The sequence below is a fragment of the Eleginops maclovinus genome, chromosome 24, assembly GCF_036324505.1.
Source record: "Eleginops maclovinus isolate JMC-PN-2008 ecotype Puerto Natales chromosome 24, JC_Emac_rtc_rv5, whole genome shotgun sequence".
Lineage (NCBI taxonomy): Eukaryota > Metazoa > Chordata > Actinopteri > Perciformes > Eleginopidae > Eleginops > Eleginops maclovinus.
In genome coordinates this window covers 1,288,535-1,314,846 of record NC_086372.1, presented here as the reverse complement: position 1 = coordinate 1,314,846, position 26,312 = coordinate 1,288,535, and the positions used below count along the sequence as shown (strand labels likewise).

General features: G+C 40.7%; 2 protein-coding genes and 1 non-coding gene across 4 annotated transcripts in view; 1 reads left to right on the top strand and 2 right to left on the bottom strand.

Annotated features, from left to right (window-relative positions):
• The window catches only part of LOC134860884 (FERM, ARHGEF and pleckstrin domain-containing protein 1-like), a 35,569-nt gene extending 26,242 nt beyond the window's left edge, over nt 1-9,327 (bottom strand). For both annotated transcript variants that reach the window (XM_063877750.1, XM_063877751.1), the window contains exons 1-2: nt 9,125-9,327; nt 4,293-4,495 (exon numbers count right to left, since the gene is read on the bottom strand). In XM_063877750.1, coding sequence (XP_063733820.1) covers nt 4,293-4,466 — 174 coding nt within the window. In that variant the 5' untranslated portion in view covers nt 4,467-4,495; nt 9,125-9,327. The remainder of the gene's footprint in view (nt 1-4,292; nt 4,496-9,124) is intronic.
• Nucleotides 9,328-10,117: 790 nt separating this feature from the next.
• Nucleotides 10,118-10,191, bottom strand: trnai-aau (transfer RNA isoleucine (anticodon AAU)). Its single transcript has one exon. It is a non-coding gene; the product is annotated as a tRNA-Ile (tRNA).
• A 189-nt stretch (nt 10,192-10,380) lies between these two features.
• LOC134860595 (N-chimaerin-like) lies at nt 10,381-25,204 on the top strand. Its single transcript, XM_063877353.1, has 15 exons — nt 10,381-10,443; nt 11,504-11,610; nt 12,574-12,612; nt 15,482-15,537; nt 16,860-16,891; nt 17,020-17,133; nt 17,778-17,904; nt 17,982-18,143; nt 21,032-21,109; nt 21,826-21,910; nt 22,214-22,387; nt 22,460-22,537; nt 22,647-22,784; nt 23,339-23,444; nt 23,610-25,204. The coding sequence occupies exons 2-15, from the start codon at nt 11,592-11,594 to the stop codon at nt 23,779-23,781; spliced, it is 1,380 nt and encodes a 459-aa protein (XP_063733423.1). The 5' UTR covers nt 10,381-10,443; nt 11,504-11,591; the 3' UTR covers nt 23,782-25,204.
• Nucleotides 25,205-26,312: the final 1,108 nt, after the last annotated feature.

Genomic DNA, 26,312 nt, shown 5'->3' with positions numbered 1-26,312 from the left:
GCCGTTCTGTGGAGATGTATTTGAATGATTAAGTAAACAATACATTATTTAGTTATTCCCATAAATGAGACATTCCTGACCGGGAGGACATTACATCAGCAAATCCAATCAAGTATTTATTTTAACAGCGCTGGAATTAACTGGTCTTAAGACTCAGTTGAATCGCAGGGCAGGTCGTAGCATGCACTTTCACTGTATCCATGTTCACAGTGGCCTATAAACTCACGTATCCATGGTTTAATGTGGCCCTTGTGAACCCATATAGGTTTAGTATTTTACAGGGTTGGATTGAGAATAGAGACTGGGGGGTTTCAACACACACACACACACACACACACACACACACACACACACACACACACACACACACACACAAGGTCTCAGCGGATGATGATGAACGACGGCCTGCCAAAGCTACTGTTAGTTCTGTAAAGCCTCCAAGAAAGCAGAAGGGAGATTATCTGGAAGAGCAGAAGAAAGGGGTTCTGGAGTAAAAGAAGAAGTCTCTGCCATAAAACCTGCAGAGATCACAAAGCCAGTGTTGGAGCCTCACCCTGAAATAACTACGTTTACAATCCTTAAACAGCACCTTGGCTCTACCCACACGGCCAGGACTCGCTGCCAACTTTAGGAGTCATAAAGAAACACAATCATAGTTTGGCTCCAAGCTTCTCATACCTTATCTCTCCATTGTAGATATAACTCAATAACAGGGACGCAAATGGTGGAAATAACATGCTTCAGGGCAAAGTAGTGCGGGAGAGGAGGAACAAACAACTCCCAACTCAATTTGAAGCTTTCAGCTGACTCTTGTAAAAGGTTTGTTGCTCCACGCAAAGCTTAGAAAAATAACTCTGGGACTTTTAGTCTGGACAGAATTGGAGCTGTCTGGTTCTGTGCATGCTAATTCATAGACTAATTTCCTTTGCTGTGGAGGCGGGATGAGACTGCAGAAAGACAGCTAAGTCATTGTACCTTTTTATAACCTCATTTCCCCTTCTTCAAAAGATGTGACTGGCTCGCTATTTATTTCATATCAGCTTCTTCCACACGTGTCATTTATACCCACGTTCGCTGGCAGCACAAAGGCCCGTTAATTTGAAATGTCAGCTGCTGTGGCGTGTCTGTCTGTCTGTCTGTCTGTCTGTCTGTCTGTCTGGTCTGCATAATGTGGCAGGGGATTCATCTATCATAGCCCCTAAGGGACGGCTGGTTTATCAAATGAGGTCTGTAAAGCGGATCTAATCCTCATGACCCCCCTATCCTTTTTTATTCCCACACTCACAAGGTCAAGCAGATCATAAAGCCGCCATCCAATCATGCAAACAAAACCTCAGAGTGATCTTATTGCACCTGAACACAAAACCCCTCCTGATATCTGTTTTTAAATCCAGACATCCACTGAGGAAATCAGCGTGGATTTGTGTATGTATTGGATGGTCTTACAGGATTAGGGTCAAGTAAGCATAATATGAAACACCACTGATGGATATACAAAAGAAGCCCATGCACCCTTAATGTTACAGCATGACACTGCTCTTTTAGAAACAGGTAACAGGTGTGCGTTACAGTAAAATGCTGCAGCTTAAACAGATGAAGACTCTCTAATTTAATCAAATATCAACCGCTCTGATGCAAATTGTCTGCTGTGTGTAAGAATCCACAAGAGAGCGTACTGAAAAACATCAAAGTAAATTAGACACACACACACACACACACACACACACACACACACACACACACACACACACACACACACACACACACACACACACACACACACACACACACACACACACACACACACACACACACACACACACACACACACACACACACACACACACACACACACACACACACACACACACACACACACACACACACACACACACACACACACACACACACACACACACACACACACACACACAATAGCAGTGATGTTCTGCACTCACAGACACTCCCACATTAATAATGAAGCCTCCAAGTGTGTGTGTGTGTGTGTGTGTGTGTGTGTGTGTGTGTGTGTGTGTGTGTGCACCAAGGTCTTGTCTCAATGTTTTATTGATGTTATGTACACTCAAACCAATGTACATTTTTTTCGAGAGGAAAAGGACAATGAGTAACAAAAACAGAAGCAGAACCAGCCTTCGTTTCCCGGTAAAATCTGTATTAGATTTGAATGGTATTCGGGCTCCGTGGCTCTAATAACAGAGGACCAGATACAGCTCTCCTTTTGATGAAATGGATAATGGATTGCACGTTACCTCTCATGGGAATCTGGCTAATAGAGTCGGTCCATATTCCCGCCTGAGGAAACAGCTGACTTTACAGCAATGTCAAAAAGGGGCCCTGAGCTTTGAAGCTAACAGGCTAACACAAAAGACGCCTTTTTAATGCTTTTTGTGGGTTCTTCCTCTAGGTTCTTGTGCATGTCAATGGTCTGCAAAGGCTAAAATCCTATGGGTCGGTAGTTGGCTAGTGCTCCAACACATTGTACGTGATGGCTAAGGGCCGGGACATTTCTAAAAGGCACAAAATGCTGATATGAACCTGAAAATGTGGAGAATAGGCCTCCTTTAATGATCTGGACTTCCACCGTTTCCTCCCACTAGTGCCAGCGTCAGTGTGTGAGCTGCAGGCTTATCTCTCGATTCACACGTTAGACTACACCTCCTGCACAAACACACTGGCAGGCACTGAAGCAGGAGAGAGAGACACGTTCTGTGAGTCGAGCTTCAGAGACAATGCCTCCCTTATTTCACTCTAAAGTCATTTATTTGGATGCTTTCCTCCTCCACTTTCTATCCATCCCATCCATCTCCACTCCTCCCTTTATAGTTATTATTCCCAGTTTAGTCCTCTGCTGGTTCCCATTTTTCAACAGCAACCAAAAAGGATCTCAGTCTGGAACAAAAGCGGGTGCAATATTTGTATTTTTTGGTGGTCATGCTGCCGTCAGCTGATGCATTTTCCCTGTACTGTTGATTGAGCTGTGACGTCCAAAGATGTTCCACAGAGATAGTGTGTGTGTGTGTGTGTGTGTGTGTGTGTGTGTGTGTGTGTGTGTGTGTGTGTGTGTGTGTGCTAATGTTGTTGTTTATTGTCTCAAAAAACTCCATAAAAAGTGGGAAAAAGCTTGGTGGGGAAACATAAATCCAGAAGATGTCAATTTAGGATTTTCAAAAATGCTGTACACACACACACACACACACACACACACACACACACACACACACACACACACACACACACACAGACACCTCCTGAGGCACTGACACACTAACAACCATCATGCATTCCTGGCATTTCCACAAGAGCCAATTAGGGCTACTGGAACTGGCAGCTCTGGATGTTTTAGAAAGCCAGCTGAGGCAATCAGTCTTAATGATCATCACAAACAAAACTCTAAGCTGATAATACAGCATCTTGGCACAAAAAACAAACCCTCTGTCAAGTCGTTGCGCCCATTAATCCTGCAACTGAACTACTCCCACCCGGAGACGACATACCGGTGCACGGCAGCACCGATGTCATTAAAGCCGCTCTCAGAGGACGCCTTTATCCAAACAGCATGAGAGCTGCTGCCTCAGACTCGCTCAAATGCAAGCACACAAGGATTCAAAACACATGCAAATACTTGACCTCTACAAACAATACAGTTATGCGACTAAGCAAACGAGAGCATAGGGATAAAGGCATAATGATGGAAAGATAGGAATGCAACTGAGAGAAAGAGGACTGCCTATTTTAGCCGTAACAGCATGTAGCATTTGCAGCCTTTGGTGGGAGACTTGTTAGCATTGAAATTTAGATAGCAAAACCATACTTTCATACATAATAAGGTCTAAACGAGGGAAATGGAGCATAAGAGGGAGCTGTAGTTTAATATTAAAAACCCCCAGATGGTCAAATGAACTTAACAGGGTCTCTATAGAAGCTCTGATTTCAAAATAAAAGCTCCCAGATGCTAACTTGGCCTTTAAGCTTCTCTATAGAAGCTGGATTTTCAAAATAAAAGCTCCCAAAATGCTTATTTGGCCTTTACAGGGTCTCTACAGAACCTGGGTTTTCAAAATAGAATCTCCCATATGCTTACGTGGCCTTAAAAGGGTCCCTTTTGAAGCTGGGTTTTCAAAAAAAAGCTCCAAGACGGTATATTGAGCTTTACAGGGTCTCTATAGAAGCTCTGTTTTCAAAATAAAAGTCCTTGAAACCACATGGGGTAAACAATACCCAATGCTACGTGTGTTCATTAAATTTTACAACAACACACACATATTACTCACCGATATCTGGAAGACTTCCTGTGTGTCGTCGAGCATCTGGACCCGTATGGACACCTGTCTCCCCGGAGGCTGGACAGGAGGACGGAGGCCGGGCTCCAGGGTTGACACCCCGAAGCTCTCCGGAGCGCTCAGCCGCTGTCCGGCCGCCGACGGCCTCTCGGCTGGTTCCACCATGCTGATCGAGCTGCTACTTCTGTTCTCGTCTGGAGGAGGAAATAAGAGGAGTCAACATGGGGAAGCAGTGTTCAGGTATCATGTTCTGGAGCAAAAACCTGCAACTCTGCTGGCATGTTTTGTAAAGCACTGTACAATATAAACTTGCCTTACTCAAAATTCAGGGTGCCGTTTGTGTCTTGCTCTGTGCACCAAGCAAGCAAAGCCAATAATCTGTTGAGTCTGTGATTTGGGTTATTTTGGTCTTCTAAAAACACACAGCAGGCAGTTTCCTCTCACATCCCAGCCTAAATAGCATTGCATCCTGTGTGGTGGTACATATACAGTATGTACACAATTTCCTTATAAGGACTTCCTGTATCTAAACAGGAATTATAGAATGCATGGAGAGCTAAAAAAACATGACATTTTGGGAGGAAAATACAATAAAATTAACATTTCCTTATAAAACAGAGTAGCCTTCTGGTATAAATGTGGAAAATGTGCCTGTTTCTGTTATAAAACGTTACTCAATTAGAAAAAGAAGTTTGCTTGCCACATTTATTCAGTCTGGATTAAATTGGCCTTGCACAATGTAGGAAAAAAACCACAAGATATTTAGTCAGTGAGTTTTCAGTGGGGATTTCTTTGTAAGTCAGGATGATGACATGACTGTTTGAAAACCACAGACTACAGCAGCTAAACTTTTTGGAGAGTTTGGCCGACACACAAAGACGCACACAGACATGTCTCACACCTTTCACACACACACACACACACACACACACAAACACACACACACCAGCTGGAGCACATGCAGGTGGGATATCCTTCAAACCAAACACAGAGCGCCGTTTCAGGACCAGTTCAGACACGAATCAAAGCAGATGAGATACGGTCTGAAAACACACAAAGGCAGAGGCTCCCCCCTTCCTCCCCTCTCCTCTCCAAGACACCCCCACCTCCATCCCACCCTTGATAAACCCTCAACCTCAGACAATAAATATCCCCTCAGACGGTTGGTGACATCAGGGCTGAGGAATGTTTTCAGTCGGTGGGCGAATGCTGGGATGAACTGTGCCAACACACAAACACACTGGTGTCTATGGGGAGGTATGGGAAATGTGCGTACAAGACAGGGATAATTAAATCCATCCAATCGCTGTTTTGTCCTTTAGACACATTTGGTCGTTATCACTTTGTCAATAAATCAATACGGCATTAGGGACCTATTCTTCCTCTGTATTCACATGTTCAAATCCACCTTAAAGTCCATATTTCAACACCAGTGTCATCAGGTTCACTCCAAAGTCTCCTGCAAATGTGCCAGAGGAACACAGTTTTCTTTGCCCACATCTTGAGGATAAAGCTGCTGCATAATTTGAGGTCTTTTGTAGGGAGTATCTCTAAAAATCCACGGAGTGACGGTCACTTCTGTGGAAGACGGATGTGTAATGAATCTCTGGGGAAGGCTATCTTCTTTCAGGGAAAGGGCTGAAAACATGAATCATAAAAAAGATAATAATCTGCAGCTTCTATGATGGCTTTATTTGGGCATTAGGAATAAGAATAAGAAGAATATATGTTAGATGCATAGTCCAAAAGAAGAGGCCCCGGATATGGCACAGCTCCAGGGTAGCTGACCCCTGACCCAAGTGAACGTGGACTTACTGTAAGGCCCTAAAACATGTCTAATAATCTGTATTTTCACCTTCCTTTCACACTTAATCTAGTCTTTTATTCTCCAGAATTCAACACCCCGTTTATTACTAATCCCTCCACCTGCAAACGTGACAAAAGCTGAAACTGGGTTACTGACATTCAAGTTACTCATTACACCTGTGGGAAAACACCTTTGTTCTTGTGCTCCACTTCCCCAGTGCACTAGTTGTTTGGTATTGTCCAGAGAGTCGAGGTTCACAAAAAACAAGAAGTTTGACCTCCAGAAAGTCTGCTTCTACTACCTTTTTGTCTCTCAAAGCAAAGCAGAGTGTCAACTGAGAGCGTGCTTTATAGCTAGGCCTCATTATTCACTCATAAGAAGGTGCCAATTACCCTGACAAACATCAGTACATCATACTGTGCAGACAGCAGGGTTGGTAAGTTGCACATCTTCAGCCTCTCTGCACTCACTCATCACTTAGGCAGCATGTAGGGTTAATTTCAGGGCTTTTTAAGATTTTTTTTAAAACTACAAACTTGAAACAGTGACTATAGTAAGAGACCAGAGTGAAGTATAGCTTTTCAAAGATCCAGCTGCATCAAAAGGGTCAAAAAGTTCTTTAAATGAATCTAAAAATCGACTGCATTGATTCAAGAAGCGGAGGATAATTCAGCTTTATCTCTTAAGAGTAAAAACATGGCAGCCGGAGTTTCATCAACTCCTCAGTAGGGGCTCGGCTGGGGATTATTAATGGAGCTAGTAGAGAGGAATACAGATCAAGCTGGTCACACAGGCACAAAGGAAGCCACTGTGGGAGCGTCCAGCTTTAAAACTTGCAGGGAACGAGGCCTCTCCACAGCCTTTGAACTGGTGTTAGCTCAAATTTTCCCAAGAGTTTGTGAGAGGGAAGCCAGGCTCTTGGAATCGGATGTGAGCGTAAACAAGTGCATCAACAGAGAAGGCTTTATGTTTTACGGGCAAATCTGGTTTTAATTATTTCAAAACAAGGGAGAAACGTACATATGTTGAAGTTTCTCGAATTATCCCACGGGGATTAATAAAAGTACATCTTTCTTTCTTTAAAATAAACCATAGTGTCGGTAAATCCCATGGACGTTGCACAATAGGCACCAGTTTTAAAACAGGTCTGACGAGCAGCAATGGATAAAAGCAGCAACACATGAACTGAAAGTGCTTTTGTCCAGGGTAAATGATGCCCAGAATACAGAAATGGTGATTTTAAAGAGGAAGAACCTAACTAGAAAAGGGATGTGATGGACATATGAGTCATGAGGAGGTTTTACCTAGCTGTATTTGTAGATTTACAGTTACAAAGTTAGTGACAAATATTCAAAACACAAGGTTACTCTGCTATTCCCAGACCATCTGTTATCACTTGGACCAGATCCTACATTCACTGAGAGACGCTTTGGGAATAGTTGCATTCAGTATATTAACCTCATATTGTGCAGCATGAGTCCCAAAGTCAAGACCTAATCAAGAACCTGGTCAAAAACAATAATAAATGAAGGTTTAAATGCAGTGCTAAAGAGCGTGCAGTCAATATGTACATGGACTACCCATCAACAGGAGGATCACATTCAATAAACAGCTGATCAAATCCAAATATGACAAGAGATCAAGGCTGCAACACAACACGGCTCTTGACAGATCAATGGGTTGAGCTTTGTACGGTGTTTTATCAAGGTGACAATCAGCAGCCAGCAAGCCATTAAACTGCTCTACTGCTCTCAGGAGTGTGTGTGTGTGTGTGTGTGTGTGTGTGTGTGTGTGTATGTGTGTGTGTGTGTGTGTGTGTGAGAGAATAAAAGAAAGGGAGTGTTGCACCAATTCTCCAAGTGATATGGGCGTGATATTGATTGTCACAGTGAAATGGGAAAAGGGCAACGTAGTGAAAAGATTTGTGTTGATTAGAAATGTTTGCCATCTGTTCTTCAATTACTTTGACACAAAAAACTTCCAGAGATTGACTGATACCAAATGCACAAATAGAGGATCTGTGTCACAATCCACTGGATGCATTGATTGACAACAATCCTATATTCGAAGAAGCAACAGGTCTATATCATCTACTTCAAGATAAACCTTTATTTTGAAACTCCAAAAGTCTGTGTTTCCTAGAATAATACAACAAAAAACACACATCTAGCACCCATGCTCCACCAACCACTAAGACAAAGCTGACCCTGTGCTCTGACCTCACTCTGAAAGAGGGGCGGTGCAAAAGGACCACATGCCCCCAGAGATCAATAAATGAAAGGAGGTTTGTTTGTCACCTCATAGGTGCCATTTAGATCCTCCAGGGTTTGTTGGTCAAGGTTTATGAGCATACCTAGAAAGAGGGACACCATGCAGCAGCTTTGAGTGAAATGAACTATATAAAAGCAGCGTGCAACCGCCCAGGATGTAGGTTAGCAGAGTAATCCTTTAGGCCAGAGTAAAGATGGCTAAAGCAACCTGATCACACCCAAGAGACGGCTTGAGTGAGTGTGTGTGTGTGTGTGTGTGTGTGTGTGTGTGTGTGTGTGTGTGTGTGTGTGTGTGTGTGTGTGTGTGTGTGTGTGTGTGTTCAACATTAATATGCATGTGATGACAATGACAAGCCTATTGTGAGGATTGGTGAATGGAAATGAAAGAAAAATAAAACACAAAATTAAACAAACATCACCCAAAGTAAACACCGCGTTAAAGATTGCAAAACACACGTTAAGTTTGGGAGAAATGTTGCGATGCGTGTTAACGTCGTAAGCACTTTATTGGAGATCCTTGTCTATGATTAAGCTTACAGTAAAAGCTGGAGCTCAACCGATTAGGAAAATGAACAGGCTGCCTGCAATGGAAGCGAGATTATACTTCAGATATCTCATCAAACATTAGTTTCCTTAAGAAGTCTCTGAAGTGGAGACAATGCAACAAATCAGTTTGAATCACAAGTAAGTGAGCTTTATCTACCGTGTAACCTCGCTTTATAATCCGGATAGCATGATTTCCTTACCCCCGTCTTCACTGTCTTCAGGATCCACAGATTGTCCCTCAGTAAAGAGCTTTTATTTCCCACTCAGCGTTGGAAGTTTTGCCCGGTTTTAGTCCTTTTTTGCAGCCGAGCCGCTCCCTCTCAGGTGGGACGTGGTTTCTGCTCGGTAGCCATTGCAACAAATGTGGGAAACCGTGCATGGAGCTTTTCTACTGGAACAATAAAGAGCTACACACCGCCTACAGTGTCAGGAAGGCAGGGGGAAAGTGCAGTGGAGAGCGCCACTGCACGGTAGTACGGCGCAAATGCAGCGTGGAGGTAAAGGGTTAGGGTTGTATTGCCTTTTTAATATATAAATAATCAAATCATTTCAGAAATATCATCCAAGTGAGAATGTGCACGGGTAAAATATGCAGATTAAAACTGTGGTGGTAATAAAGTGAAAGAGATTTGGAAACAAACTCAGTAAGAACGTGTTGGAAATCTTAATAAAGTGCAATATTCTTAAGATTTCTCTGAATAAATCTGGTCTTTCATGGTTTTACAAAGGATATTCTATAGATTATTGCACACCCACGTCTCATTAAATATAGCCCAAGATTATGCATATAGTGCATTACTTAAAACGAAATATAAGACAAGATAAATTGGGATTTGTTTTCGTCCCAGCAGCATCTAAATAAAGACATTGCACGTGAATTACAAGTAAAATAACATAAAACCTAATTTAAAACGGTACAAATTGACATATCAGTGGCTGAAGATACACCAAACAGTGAATATAATCATATAATCAAACATAATCAAACATAATTCAGCAGTATATCTTTTCAATAAATCTATTGAATACACAATATACAGATATACATTATAATTGGCCAATACAATTGTATACATTGCATTGTTATAATTTCATCGAATACAACATTTAATACCTGTACTGTCAAAATATAGTATCATTAAACAGTATAGTAAAGAAAGGACTAATTAAGGCTGTGCATAAGAAAAGGCAGTTGGCCAGTACGGGGATCGAACCCGCGACCTTGGCGTTATTAGCACCACGCTCTAACCAACTGAGCTAACCGGCCACAATGCTGCCACTCAAAACAATGCTTTCTATACCTTAACATTCACATAATCCGTATGCCTGGCTCAATCATTTCCTATTATATAATAGCATTAACTTAATAAACCCCAATTATATCTTCTATTATTAAACTATATCACTAAACAAACTTTAAAATCGGGACTGTTGCCATAGTTACCCCAGAGAAAGAGAGGGCGAGACTGATCACGTGACCCAGCAAGATGGCGACCACAATGCAGAATGGATTTTGAGTGTGAGTATTATGAGAAAAACCGTGAATTTAATGACAAACCAGTGTGTAATTTATGATTGTTTTGTGTGCACTTTCACTATATTCCAAAGCACATATTCTCTCTGCAATTTGGTAGAAAAAAACAAGATGTATAATTTCCGTTTTATACGGGGTTCAGTTTTCCTACTGGATTCACCGCTCCCTTATAATATGGAGCTGGATCATGTATTGTTACTCAGCTGTTTTTCAGTTTAATCCACAAAAAAACGATTCTGTTCTTCTGTGTAATGGTGCATAAAGTAATATCTCTCAAAAGCATGTCTGAGAATAAGCTCATTTACAAGCCATCCTTTCTGCAAAGCTATAGTAATGCATCTTGCGCAGCTTTTTATGCTTACACAGATTCCTTTATAATTTGCTTTTGCTAATCCTGACTTTTTCACGTTTACACAACAAGAATTGTAGTCCTTGCATATGTTTGAATAAGTATTAATGATAAGTCACTGCATAAATGTAATCCACACAGAATTTGAACCATTTCTGAGGAATCACATTGAGATATTTTCAGTAAAATCTTTCAGAGCCAACTCCAATTGAGTGCGTAGGGCTAAAAAATAATGATGTTCTTCTGTGCACTTATTCCAATACATGTCTGAGAATAAGACAAGAGCTTATTTTGCCTTTCTGCAAAGCTATAGTAATGCATCTTTTTATGCTTGCACATATTACATTTATTCACTGTTTTGCTTAGTTTATTCAAAATGAGGTAAATAACATCCTTCAGTGTTTTACCCCGAGGTATTTGCACTCAAACTGGAGGAAATGAATGAGATAAAAGCTTTTACTTCATGTTCCGTGCAGTCACTCAGACCATTTTAGACATTCAACTGTTTATTTGGCTTGTTCTTTTTAGCCGTGGCATTAAGGAAACTGCGTCTGATGGTTCCAAAATCTCTTCCAGGCTCCAGCTGTTCATTCACAACATCAAAAGAGCTTTCAGCTGCCCCTGCAAACAGATACTGTGTTATTTCATTAGTTGATGAACGCTTTCAGCATGTTTTTATTTTTCTTTGTCTTGCAGGATTTAAATTGTCTGTTTTGCTGGAAATTTGGATCTTCGGGATAACTGTTCTTCATCATAATAGTCATCATCATATCCCAGAATTAAGATGGCCCTAAATGTTTTTGGTAAGCAGAAAATACACATATTGTTGATTCAAAGTGACAAAAAGGTTAATTAAATACACTAAAAAACATCCTTCCTTCAAATATTTACTGAGGTTGTATTAATGCAATCCAAGAAGTAAGCAGTACTTTACTTAGTATTTGAAGTTGTTGTGTATTTTAGGCCTAACCCTGTTCCTATTTCCTGTTGAATGGTACTAAAGTATGGGCATTATCTTTTAAACTTTCTTGTCAAGCTTTCATTTTAATCCTTAATCTCCAAAGCAGTTTACAATTACAGCTGTGGTCTGTCAGCAGTTTAAATGGTGTGTGTGTGTGTGTGTGTGTGTGTGTGTGTGTGTGTGTGTGTGTGTGTGTGTGTGTGTGTGTGTGTGTGTGTGTGTGTGTGTGTGTGTGTGTGTGTGTGTGTGTGTGTGTGTGTGTGTGTGTGTGTGTGTGTGTGTGTGTGTGCGCGTGTGTGTTTCCTTGAGAAAGAGGGTTGCTCAGACTGGATTTTGAGTTATTTTGAAGACAGGATACCGGGAAGACAAGTGTTGAAAAGATAAGCCTTGCAGGGTGAACACAAAGCACACCAAGACAGGAAATAGGCTGTTAGTTTTACACAAGCACGGCCTGAAATTGCAGAGTGCTTGCCAAAAGACATATGCACATTGCCTTTCTTCATCAGAATTAAGTCTGTGTTTAAATTGCACCGAGCCAGATAGCATACTTGAGTTATTAACTGCACAACAAAAATGATATTTTAGATATTCAATTGTTGATTTGACTACCTTTTTTGGCAGTGGCATTAATACACCTGCATCATTTCCTTAAGCAGTTTCATTGTTGTGCCTTAAATAAAATCTGTATACAGTAACATGCAGATAAAAATGACCATGTGTCATTACCAGGTCTGTCCACCTGAGGGCGCTGTGGTAAAGGATATTAAATTAGGGTGACACCTTTTTGTACTTTTTCTGTCCTCAGATCATGATGAATACCGGCCACCAGTGTGGAAATCTTACTGTGAGTACTGGTGAATTTATTTAATGTTATTATCCTTATTTTGCCCGTTTTTAAACTGTTATTTAAGAACTTTTATCAGAATCATAATCCCTTTATTAGTCCTGCAGCGGGGACATTTACAACGTGACAACAAAAGACAAGCAATAATAAAGGAGGTACCGTGTTCAATATAGTGTAGTAAAATGGGTAGCAGTATTTAGGGAGATAAACAGGTACTTAATGTATTTATTTTAAGTAAAATGGTTTTAAACTTCTAGATTTACCATCTATAGGAGAACAACAAAATAAGGAAATTATGGCTGAGATAACAGCAGAAGAACTGAGCAAAGCCATTTCGAGATTGAAGGCTAATAAAGCCCCAGGTTCAGACGGTTATCCGTCTGAGTGGTATAAAACATTTAAACTACAGATAATACCTGTCCTGCTTAATTGTTTCAACCATACACTGAGAACAGGGGAAACCCCCCAATCATGGAAGGGAGCAGTTATCTCTATCATCCCGAAGAAGGAAAAGATAAAAAGGAATGCAGCTCATACAGACCAATATCAGTCTTGAATGTAGACTAGAAAGGATTTGCTTCAATCCTATCTAAGAGACTGGAATCCATTGTCCCAGCGCTGGTAGATTTAGACCAAACAGGCTTTGTATTAAACAGATAGACACAGGATAATTTGAGGAGAACACTACAGGTGGTGAGTCATATTACCTCAGAAAACATCAGTGCAATGTTAATCAGCCTAGATGCCGAAAAGGCATTTGATTCGGTGGGTTGGGAATATTTATACAGGGTACTTCAAAGATGGTTTTATTAAATGTATTAGAGCGTTATACTTCTTTCCAACAGCCAGGATCAGGGTAATGGACACCTGTCACAAACTATTCATTTGGAAAGAGGGACACGCCAAGGTTGTCCCCTGAGTCCGACCCTATTCGCATTATTTATTGAACCCCTCGCTCAAACAATTAGAGAGGACTCTGAGATAAAGGGGACTATGGTTAGAGGAGAAGAACATAAGACGTGTATGTTTATGTATTACAAGCCCAGACTCAAGCATCCCCAAATTGATGTCCCTACTAAAAAAATATAATCTATATTCTGGATACAAGCTTAATATCCAAAAAACCCAAACCCTCACATTTAACTATAATCCTAACCCAGATACTAAAAGGAAATATCATTTTAAATGGGACTCGCCCAAAATAAAGTATTTAGGAATAAACCTTACTAAAGATGTCAAAACTTTTTGAAAACAACTACGGCCTCATTAATAAAGAGATCAAATCTGATATTTCTAGATGGACCCTCCTCCCACTGGATATAAGTAATAGAGTACAAATCAAATGAATGTGTTGCCACGGCTTCTTTATCTCTTCCAGTCTTTGCCTTTAGAGGTACCCCAAAAACAATTTGATGAGTGGAATGCCTGGATCTCAAGGTTCATTTGGAACAGTAGACGACCTAGGGTTCAGTTCAAGACTCTGCAGCTGGAAAAAGAGAAGGGAGGAAGAGCTCTACCATGTTTACAGGATTATTATTATGCTGCACAATTGAAACCCTTAGTATACTGGTGCTCTCCAAATTATGAATCTAAATGGAAGTGCCTAGAAACTACTCAGTTAAAAATCCAATACAATCTATAATAGGAAACAAAAACCAAGCTGAAATACATTATAACAGCTTGAATGAATGGACTGTATTCACTCTTAAGCTATGGTTTAAAGTTTTGAGGAAGTTAAGAATAGAGAAACAGGTTAATGTCTTGAATTGGATAGCATATGATCCAGAATTTGAACCTGCTAGATTGGACGGGGGTTTTAAACAGTGGGTTAGGAGAGGTATCACTTCTTTTTGTTCCCTCATCTCAAACAGTACATTTCAGAGTTATGAGTTCATTTCAGCCACATTTGGACTGGGGAAGCAGGACTTCCATAGATACCTGCAGGTCAGAGACTATAATAATACAAAATTACAAATCAAGGAGGAGAAGGAATACAATTTAATTTCTGTATTTCCTGAGGCATATAAAAAGAAAGATAATAAAAAGTGTCTCAAGAATATACGAAAGTATACAAGCCTCTAAAAATCACTCTACATTATACATTAAACAAAAATGGGAGAAGGAGTCAGAAACACAAATATCAGAAGAGACCTGGATAGAAATATGTGAGACACAGGCGACCACTGCAAATTCAAGATCTTTAAGAGAGTTCTGCTGGAAGAATGTGTGAGATCTTCCATAACTCCTAAATTAACAGCACTACAAACAGGCACGCAGAGCCGAGGCTTCTGCTGGAGACACTGTGGTACCCCTATGGCTAACCACTTTCATGTTTTTTGGGCCTGCACGAAAATCCAGTCATTTTGGAGGGAGGTGTCAACTGAGATAAATAAAGTAATAGGGGTAGATTTTTCTTCTGTTATTTTATATCTCGGTAAAATCCCGGAAACAGTCCTACGTAAGGACAGGTACCTGTTGAAGATGAAGATGGTAGGAAAGCCATAACCAGAAGGTGGTTGCAACCAGATCCTCCAACATTGAACCAGTGGAATGGGATCATTCAAGAAATGTACTGCATGGAGAGACTTACCTTTGTTTTAAAACTTCAGTTGGAGAATTGTATGGAACGCTGGGAAAAATGGATCGTGTATGCACCTTGAATAGTGTGACATTTACACTTAAACAATTAATTATAAAATGCACAGAATACTTTAGAATACTCTCTTGTATAACAATTTGCTGAACATATAGACATAGTGTACTATATACATAAACATATTAAGGTTTTAGAATGTATGTCTAACATATAAAAATGACATTTCACAGTAGAATAGTTTTTTTACTTACTTTATTGTATTCTTTACCACAGTGTACCAGCTCCAGCAGGAGGCGCCGCACCCACGCAGACTCACCTGCACATGCGAGGTGAGAAAACCCTCCAGAATAATACATATGATGTGTTTTATAATTATTGATGCATTATAAATCTGCAAAGCAACTAAAGGTGTTAAATAAAAGTAGTGGAGTAAAAGTACATGATTTACCTCTGAATTATAGTGGAGTAGAAGTACAAAGTAGCACAAAATTGTACTTAATTAGTGAATCTACTTAGTAACTTTACACTTAAGGTCTTTCAAAGCATCACTTGCCTGGAAATTAAAGAATAGAGGGTCTTTAAAGTTTAAGAAGACGAAACCACCAGATGTGTCAGCAAGGTTTGGGGCAATCCAAGTGGGATTAAAGCACAGGGGTGTTCGTCTGGTGTGCGTGTTAATCTGTAATAATAAAACAAGTCCTCCTTTGGTGTGTATGTGGATGCTAAAATGAACAGCTGTTGGCTTTGATCCTCTGGTCCGTTCAGGTAGTCATTGTTGACCCACTTTAAAATGCAGACAGACGGACGGAGTACAATGGCCCCCATGTAGTCTGCTGGGATTTCAGCCATATGTGATTTAATGATGCACCAATAAGCACTTATCTAAGGCTGGTACTTTGTAATTTGTAGCTGGACAGTGAAGCAATGCACTCGTTAACACGTAGCAGAGGGTATAATGGAATAAATCCTGATCTTATCCAAGTGTCTGTCAGATAAATGAGCAATTTAAAGATAAATACATATATGAAATGCTCTGTGTGCCAAATATAGGATGATCAGGAACTTAAACACTGCATATTTGCCCAAATTAGCATGCACTCTAGAGATTAAAACAAGCTCTTTGCGCAGTTGTTGCACATTGGACTATGTTGTGTTATTTCTTTACAATCTACAGGGTTTTTTGTCGAATTTTCTCCTTAAAAATGATTGTTTCTCAACTAAATCTGGTGTTTTATCTACACAATCACCGATGTAAAACGTAGATATCTCAGTAAGATGTCCCTTCTTCCTCCCTTGCTGTGTGTTTTCTCACACACACCTGTCTATTTTCTTTCAAAACCACACACATACAAAGCATCCAAATGAATATTCAGCAGCGTTGGTTGATTTATTGGCTCCACAGCAATGTTCTGCTTTTCATCTGACTCGTGCAATATTCTCCTGCGCCCACACACCCTCACGAAGAGCGCCTGGTGTGTATTAGTCATTTCACACACTTTGTTGTTATGGGGAATTACATGCTGTCCTCTATATGACCATGCAAGCTTTACCTTCATTCTGTTGTTTGTTAAAGGTTGATTCTTCCTTCCTATGTCATCTATAAACCTGCATCTTCTTAGGGTTTTACTAACTCCTTTTTCTGTCCCTTAAGGTGGAAAACCGACCTAAATACTATGGAAGAGAGTAAGTAGACCTCCAACAATTAAGAGGAATCAATCCCCACCTATCCCATACCTCTGGTGTATCGTGGGGGAAGTATAACTTTGTTTGTGAACTAATTTAATGTTTATTTTGCTGCTTCTTGTGTCCAGATACCATGGGATGATCTCCAGAGAAGAGGCCGACCAGTCGCTGAGTCAGGCCGAAGGCAGCTACCTCATCAGGGAGAGTCAGAGACAGCCGGGCACGTACACTCTGGCTCTCAGGTAAAGTGTGTCTCTGTTGGTTTAATTACGGGAGATTCGGACAATCAGGAACAAAGATATGTCCATAAAGTCAAGTATAGGACAAAAGCATTGTAAGAGACATACAAAATAAAGCAAGTATGGAAATAAATCAAGAGAAGTGCTCAAATATCCTGTTATGAAGTCATAAAAACTCTTGAGTTCTTCCTGAATATGAGCTGTCATTCTCAGAGTAGGTGTCACACTTTTTAAAATGGGTGCATGGCATAAATTAAAAGTGGTTTTGGGTCAGTTTGATATAAATAGCCCTGATATAAATCCACCTGCACACGCTTCTCTCTCTCTCTCCCATCCCTGTGGCTTATAATTACCTTCCATAAATACCCCCTTCATAAACTAGTGTCCCACTGTGGTTGGGCAGAAAAAAGACTGGTTTGATTTTGGGTTAATGATGTAACGATGGCGTGGTTTATCATGTGTTGGCCCACTTCAGAGTCTCTGTACGATCTCAGTAAAGTAATACACTCATTTTCAGGTCTTATTGTATTTATTGCCTCTCTGTGACATGTTTACATGCTTTGAGGTTCAAAACGTTCCTACATTTTAGAGACTATTGCGCTGTGAGAACATTTCTGAGCTAAAGCATCTTCCTCTGTTCGATCCAGGTTTGGAAACCAGACCAGAAACTTCCGTCTCTACCACGACGGGAAGCACTTTGTTGGAGAGAAGAGGTTCGAGTCCATCCACGACCTGGTCACGGATGGCCTCATCACACTTTACATCGAGACAAAGGTCCGTCCCTTTTTAGCTACCCTTCTAACAACAAAACAACCTATACATTTTTAGCTACAGTACCCTTCTCCCGTCAGGCGGCGGAGTACATCGCTAAGATGACCATCAACCCCATTTATGAGCATGTGGGCTACACCACCCTGAACCAGGAGCCCACTCTGAAGAAACTCCTGCCTCAGAGTCCCGAGGCCCCGGATGGACCGGCTCCAGCTAAAGAAGACAGTAATGCAGAGGAGAGGGTGAGGAAAATGTCACTTTTTAGCTTATAGAGGCTGCATTACAATGATAATCAAGCAATCATTATCTTCCAAACTCATCACTCTCAGGCCAAAGGAATCCTCCAATCAGTAAATGTGTCTGGCAACGAGAAGGCTTTGGGGTTTTCCAATACGGAGTTGGTATTGGCCACCGACCAAAGAATATCCCCTTTAGGAAACCACAGTCTGAAATGAGGCCTATATATCACAGAAAGTAGATCAGTATGTTAAATACAGCTGCAACTGATGCCTCTTTTCCTCATTAATACATCTAGCCTTTGCTTTCTACATTAATTGATTGATCATTTGGTCTATAAAATGTCTCCTACACTTTACAATAGAAAAGCAGCAAATCTCATTATTTGAGAGCCTGGAAACAGCATTTCCATTGAACTTGTACCAGTCCTTTGATAAAAAAAGGTCTTCATGACATTGACATATCAAGTGTTAGCATTTAAACCTTCATAATGGGTCTTAAAACGTTTCAAAATGACGATTAGAGACCATGCAGAGGGGTAGAATAAGTGCTAAGATGGAAGGATGAAGAAGGTTCAGGAACAAGGACAAGAGGAGGAGGAAGAGGAGAGATGGCCTCCAGCCAAAGGCTCTGCAGTAAAATTACATAACTGCAGTTTGCCTGCAGAAACCTGATATCTCCCAAAGAAGCCGCCTACTAAGTAACCAGGAATCCAGTTTGTTGTTGGCTCATTAGTTTCTGCTCAGCTGTGGGATAATTGTTTTCTGTGTTTTGGGTTTTTAACTCGAGTGGACGGACAGAAAACTTCTTGCAAAGTTGACGCAGGAGGATGCTAATCACTGCTGGAGAACATTTACATTTCAGTTCTGCAGCTTCCGTTGTGTCGGGTGCAAAGAATCAAGGCGTGCAATTACACACACACAATAACTCCAAATCCAGCCTGAGCAACCCTCTTTCTCAAGGAAATACACACAGTTACACGCACACACATGCACACGCACACACACACACACACACACACACACACACACACACACACACACACACGCACACACATGCACACGCACAAGTGTAAAAGCTGGTCAGTTTAAATGGACAAAAACAAACCATCATAACAAAGTGTGCAATGCGTTTATGTGCTACACCAGCACTGTTCCTCCTGGGGCCCCGTTTGACCTGCAGTGCAAGACCACCTCATACATCACTGTGTGTGTGTGTGTGTGTGTGTGTGTGTGTGTGTGTGTGTGTGTGTGTGTGTGTGTGTGTGTGTGTGTGTGTGTGTGTGTGTGTGTGTGTGCGTGTGTGTGTGATGGGGGTGGTCCTGTGTGTTTTCATAATTGGTTGGATTTGCAGACAAAGCAGTAAGGCGGTGACAGTGAGAGCGGAGGTGGTTCTCCGTAGGGAAAACAAACGCGCGAGAAATACGGATTTCGTGCAGCTAATCAGCTTTTATTGGGGGGCTTAAATGTCGCATTTATGGCCCCTGTGGGGGAGATAAAGACACGGTTCGTGTGAATATTTAATTTGTAAGGACTTGTTTTTGGGATTGAGTCAAAACTGCTCACTGCTGGGTTTTTCTCTGACTAAAAGGATAAAAAATGTCAAAGCAGTCCAGAAATCCCACCACCAGATGAACCTTTTTTAATAACAATATAGCCCTAAACTGACCTTATAAAATGCACCTTCTATTATCTAATATAAAAGAAGACCAGGGCCATCTAAAGACACTATATTGTGGATTTTTAAAGCATAAAAACACTCACAAAAGCAAAAAATAAAAAAGAGCAGTAGAAGGAGGAAAAATAACAAAAAAGAGAAGGATTAAAAAATATAGACGATCGAATAAAATACATGTTGTTTTTCAGCACGTAGTTTCTCTCCCGGGACAATCATGGTGGCAGAAATCGGTGACAAACAACAACAATCCCTGTAATCTGATTGGCTCCTTCTCCTCTCAATGTGACCTGTTATATTCATCCATTACCGCAGCGTAGCCCAGCCTCCTCCCCCCCCCTTCCCTTCCTCGTCTCCTTTCTCTCCCTCTGCTTTTATCTCCTCCCACCTCCACTTGTTCTGTGTGGAGGGGAAAATGATTAACACACACACACACACACACACACACACACACACACACACACACACACACACACACACACACACACACACACACACACATTGAGCCATGTGGGCTGAGTCGCTCACCTACAGGAGACGAAGATTCTGCAGCATCAGTCCGGTGTGAAGGATTTTGGGATCGCAGGATTTATTGAATCATATGGAGGGAACTTTCTTTCACAAGTCTTTATTTTTTGCTTTAATTGACTGGCTTTTGTTGTTGTTATGAACTGGAATTGCACGTTAAAGCCCCATCAGTATGCTGGGATAATGTGATTGGCTGATCTTTGTGGTGCTAAGACGGCAGGATTGGTCCTCTGTTTGCTTCTCCGTTTGGGATGTTGTTGTCAGATTGAGCTTTAAAAAGATTTGAGAGTCTACATTAAAACTATTCTGAGCATTTAAGAGTAAGATTTGTTACAGTCTGATGGTTTTATTGTCTTATTTATAATGGGATTTTAGTCTGAGAGTCATTGTTTGATTTAAACCTCCAGTGTGATTTTTAAAAATTCACACCAAAACTACACTTCCCACAATGCCGAGCAGAGAGTCCTATGTCGTTAGAAGGGGTAAAAAGCAGTCACGCAGGCGGGCCGAGAAGCAAGCGGGTCAGAACGGCTCTTTGTTTTCTGCAGCTCTCGCTTTGAACGTCAGTGCTGGTTCGATTCCCTCCCTGCCGGACCCGACCTCGGACCCCCGAATGCACCATGCCCCCTCCAAACCCACCTCCCCTGCTTCCACCTTCTGGAAACCAATCAGATCTTTTGCCCTTTCGCAGCTCACATCGCTGGTGCGGCGTGCCACCCTGAGGGAGAGCGACTTGGCGCCCAAATACGAGAAGGTCCACAACTTCAAGGTGAGTTTTTCCCCCTCTCGCTTCCTCCATCCCCTGTCCTGTTAATCTTTTGTGCTGAAGGATGCCAGAATAGCTGATTCAGCATGTGGGGTCTTATTCAAATTCACCTCAGAGAGCACTGAGGATTCACACACACACACACACACACACACACACACACACACACACACACACACACACACACACACACACACACACACATTTCTGCATTTTCATTTCCGTTTTTTTTTTACGATTTGTGCTTCAGATGTTATCAGAAGTAGTCATTGGTGAGGAGCTCAGATCCACAGTGTCCTGAGCCCTTGGAAATCACACACACACACACACACACACACACACACACACACACACACACACACACACACACACACACACACACACACACACACACACACACACACACACACTCAGCACTGTGATGGAGCCTATTAGCATTTATAGAGCCAGTTTATGCAGGGAATATAGGCAGATTAAAACGTGTTCCTCCCTGTAGTTGTTCTATAAATGCTCTATCAACACTTCAATTGTTATTCTGTTGGTCTACATATAGATTTTGCTGGTGTTCAGGTATTTCTTGACCCAGTCGGGTGTGTTTTCTGTGGAAATATACTATTTGGGCACAAATAACAACTGCATTTGTCCTAGTTAGCATTTCATCTGACCACATCTGTTTCACTCACTAGAAACTTGGGATAAATTGACATTTCTTCAACCAGGTTCATACATTCAGAGGCCCACACTGGTGCGAGTACTGTGCCAACTTCATGTGGGGACTAATCGCGCAGGGAGTCAAGTGTGCAGGTAACACACACACACACACACACACACACACACACACACACACATAGACGAACTCTACCTCCTCCACCGTGTTGGACATGTAGCTCTCTTAAAGCGTGACTCAGAACCGGGACAGCAGGCGTAAAGTTAGCTTGAGTCATGCTGTGAATCACAGACTTTAAATGTTAAAATATTCAATTTGCTGCCAAAGAACATTCTGTCTTTGTGATTATTACCAAGTATGCATCTATGTTATAAATAAGGCTAAGGGTTTTATATTTACAGGCAGTGTATTCACTTTCATTTTCTGTCCTCCTCTGTCAGACTGTGGGCTCAATGTTCACAAGCAGTGCTCCAAAGTGGTGCCGAATGACTGCCAGCCGGACCTCCGTCACGTGAAGAAGGTGTACAGCTGCGACCTGACGACGCTGGTGAAAGCCCACAACACCAAGAGGCCCATGGTGGTCGACATGTGCATACAGGAAATCGAGGCGAGAGGTGAGAAGATATTTGAGATATGTTCAGACACAGCAATTTCAGTTCATTTTATTCATCAACTTAACGTTCCAGGTCTCCAGTCGGAGGGTCTGTACAGGATATCAGGCTTCAGTGAGCTGATTGAAGATGTAAAGCTGGCCTTTGACAGAGGTGAGGTTCCTTCATCTTCTTAAATAATTTCCCTTTGAGGATCAGGGCAATATCAATAAGTTGTTGTGGTTTCTTTCTCTCACTCTTCACTCTCTGATTGGCTCCACAGATGGAGAGAAGGTGGACATCTCCTCCAATGCATATGAGGACCTGAACATCATCACTGGAGCGCTCAAACTCTACTTCAGAGAGCTGCCTATCCCCCTCATCACATACGATGCATACCCACACTTTGTAGAAACAGGAAGTACGTTTTCACATCTGGAAAATGTCAATAATTAGCGGTAATATTGATTTTGATGCATAATATCAACACACATAATACTGCAGATATAACCTTTTGGAAACCAGTAATGAGTCTACTGACCACCAATGTGATGTTGGGAATGTATAGTATGGGTCACCAGCACATAGAAAATGCAGGGTGCTAACCTGCATTTGTTAGTCAATTTGCACAATTAGCGTAAGTTGCATTCGTTAGCATGATGCAGACAATAGTTAACAAACAAATGTCTTAGCTGTATTGGACAATTATTTGAGTGGTTATTGAGGATGCTGACTCCATTCCAGACATTTTCAGGATAAAAAATGGCAGTTTTCATCTAAAAATAGCATGCATTAGTCCATATAGCAATAAGAAAAAGATGTGTGATCAAAAATAGGTTTCAATTGGGGCATTTTTTGTCCTAAAGGGATGTTATAACACATTGTACAACATGCTATGTTGATGCTAATAAAGCTCCTTTGAATTTGTCTTATAATGGGAGAATAACGAGAGTGATTCTGTGTTTCTGTTTGCAGAGATTACAGACACAGAGAAACGTCTGGAGTCTCTCCACGAGGCTCTGAAGCTGCTGCCGCCGGCTCACTGCGAGACGCTGCGGTACCTCATGGGTCACCTTAAGAGGTCAGAACACACAAGTCATGTTTTTATACTGGGGATGCTGGGAACATGTCCCCACCACTGGAAAAGGCCAATTTTGTCCCGGACACTTTGCATTAGGATAATTTGGAGTTTTGTGTCCAGTTTTTCGTTCGCATTCACATACTCTCCGTCCCTTTTCTTTCCCAGGGTGACGGAGTACGAGAAGGATAACCTCATGACCAGCGAGAACCTGGGTATCGTCTTCGGACCGACGCTGATGCGGGCGCCCGGACTAGACGCCATGACGGCGCTCAACGACATCCGGTACCAGAGACTCGTGGTGGAAACGCTCATCACCAATGAGGACGTGTTGTTCTGAGAGGAGAGGAAGGGGAGTCATCCGGGGAAAAGATGGAGGAAGACTTTTTTACAAGAAGAAAAATGGGACTGTTTTTGTATGGAGTGGATGGAGGGAACAATGAAGGAAGACACCGTTTGCAATGAAGGAATTCAATAAAAAAACAAAAAGTAAATGGAAGTACATTTTTTATGTTAAACTCATCAACAGACCTCACGTCATAAATTAGGGTATTATGATGGTGTTAATGATCCTAAAAAGGTGTTAATAGAGGCATTATTTTTGTTCTAACTGTGTGCTCCATCTTTATGGTAAAATCTTTCTTGAATGCCTCGACAGTTAAGCTTCAAACTCCACAAACATTGGGCTAGCATAGTTAGCATTCAGAAAGCTAATGAGCCTATAAGCATCAGAGAAAAATACAAAATTGAGTTTGCTTTCTTTCCCATTGTTTCAAAACATCCCTTCAATCTTCCTCAAGAGAAGAAGAAGTGTTGACAGTACACAGCTAGATGAATGGAAAAAGGGACACTCATATCCATACTGTGCACTCTTTCCTTTACAGCTGTTCTGTTCTGTTTCATTGGCTGGAATGTAATTATAAGTTCACATGTGTCCTATTTCAAGCTTTTTGTTTGTTGCATTGCTGTGTAATTACATTACAGCAGATGGAGCGGTACGTTAGATGGTTCTTCTCACTTTTAAAACATTGAAGGGAAGATTTGGGAATGTTTTAAATATCCAATGGTGGGAATATTTAGCTTAAATTGGCACACAGTTCATTTGCAGGTGAATACAGTATGTGAAACAGTGCTTTGTTTTGCCATTTGTAATAAGCAGTATTGTAATGAAGCAGTGTTAATAAATAGAATTTGTGCTCAAAATAATGATTGAAATATTCTGGCTGCAACTCAACAGATTGAGAGGAAGCTTTATTATCCCAAAAATCAAGTCTGGAATTGCAATTTAAAGTGGGAATTGGCGCTTCCCTGTGTTAACTGTTACAGTGTGAGGAATAATGAAAAACCACTTTAATTTCACACTAAATGCAAGTTATTGTAATCAAATGCCACACAGATGACTGAGTTTCTTCCAGATGTGACCTGATTGTGGGATCATCTGTAATCTGAAGAAGTGTATTTAACTTTTTATTTGTGCCATTTGGAAAGAGGTAAAGGTTAAAAGTGTTTGTGCATGATAAACCCACCTTGGTTATTACACCAAACCTCCTTTTCCTTTAAGTCAACCCCCATTTCTGTCGGGGTTATGGGGTATTTGCAAGATGGATGTAACATAAAAGTAAAATAACTTTCTAACAAATGTTCCTGTGTTTAGTTTATATTCTACTAACTACCTAACCTGATGTGAGCCTTCATTGATATGTTTGTCATCATGAAATGTACTTTTTTTTTACTACTGTCATTGCTGTAAATTATTTTCTGTATGGTTTATGCATGGCAAAATTAAATTATTAAATATGGCTCTCAGTTGGTGCATGTCTGGATTTTGTTTACACAGATTCTTAAATAGACTCACATGGGGTGATACAAATGACCCAGCTCTTACTTAAATTAACTCAGCTTCTTAACTCCTTAAAATATAGCAAAAAAGCAGAAGTGCAAAGTAAATAAGTGCATTTATATTCAGTAGAATTTTAACTTACAGAGACCGGGAACCACCACTGATACTCTGTGTTCAGGAATAAGCAATAAGAATGAAAAACTGAATGTAATAACAGAATAAATAATAAAATAGACTTTGTAGATCATAAATGAAGTAAAAGATGTGCTTAAGATTAAGTTACTTAAAGGAAATGACATTTAATTAAATAAATCATCTTAAATTAAGTAGAAATAAGGGTGAGAACAAATAACAGAGAGAAATAAAGTAGAAATGAATCAGTGCATTATGTTGCAAGAGTAATGCAGGAGAAGTAAACCATACATGTCAAGTAAAATGCTAAATGCTAAATGCTGCAGAGAATAATGCAAGTGACCAACAAGATGCAGGAGTCGTTATACATGTGACTTGACTTCAATACTGAGTGATGGTTAAAGCAGGTTAACACAATCAGAGGTGGAAGAAACACTCAGATATCTTAGTAAAAGTTGAGAAACCACAGTGTAATAATACTTAAAGTCTTATGTAAAAGTATAAAATTCAAATTCAAAGGCTTTATCGTCAAATGCAAAGTAGCTAAGATTAGTTAAAATGGACCTTTATTGATCCCCGTAGGGTAATTCAGGTATAGTAGCACCAGAATAAGACATATATTATAGATAAATTAAACTCTGAACAGGTGAATATACATATATACAGATATAAAGGTTCAATATATACATGTAAATGTGCAGGAAAGTGAAGTGAACATGTTTTGTTCATGCATATAGGGTAGATATAAATATTAATGTTCAGTGCAGGTTATTAATGCTACAGTGTATTGATGGCAATGGAAAACTTAAGTCCCAGGCTCCTTCAAAGTTGCAACATAAATAAGATTAAGAAATAAACAATTAAAAACATTTAAAAAAGCAAAATAGTAGTGTAGAAAT

What these genes read in the sequence shown, in the direction of transcription:
- LOC134860595 (XM_063877353.1), top strand. An exon ending in GCAGGGAGTCAAGTGTGCAG is followed by an intron (nt 21,911 to 22,213) that starts GTAACACACACA and finishes CTCCTCTGTCAG; the next exon opens with ACTGTGGGCTCAATGTTCAC. An exon ending in ACACTTTGTAGAAACAGGAA is followed by an intron (nt 22,785 to 23,338) that starts GTACGTTTTCAC and finishes TTCTGTTTGCAG; the next exon opens with AGATTACAGACACAGAGAAA.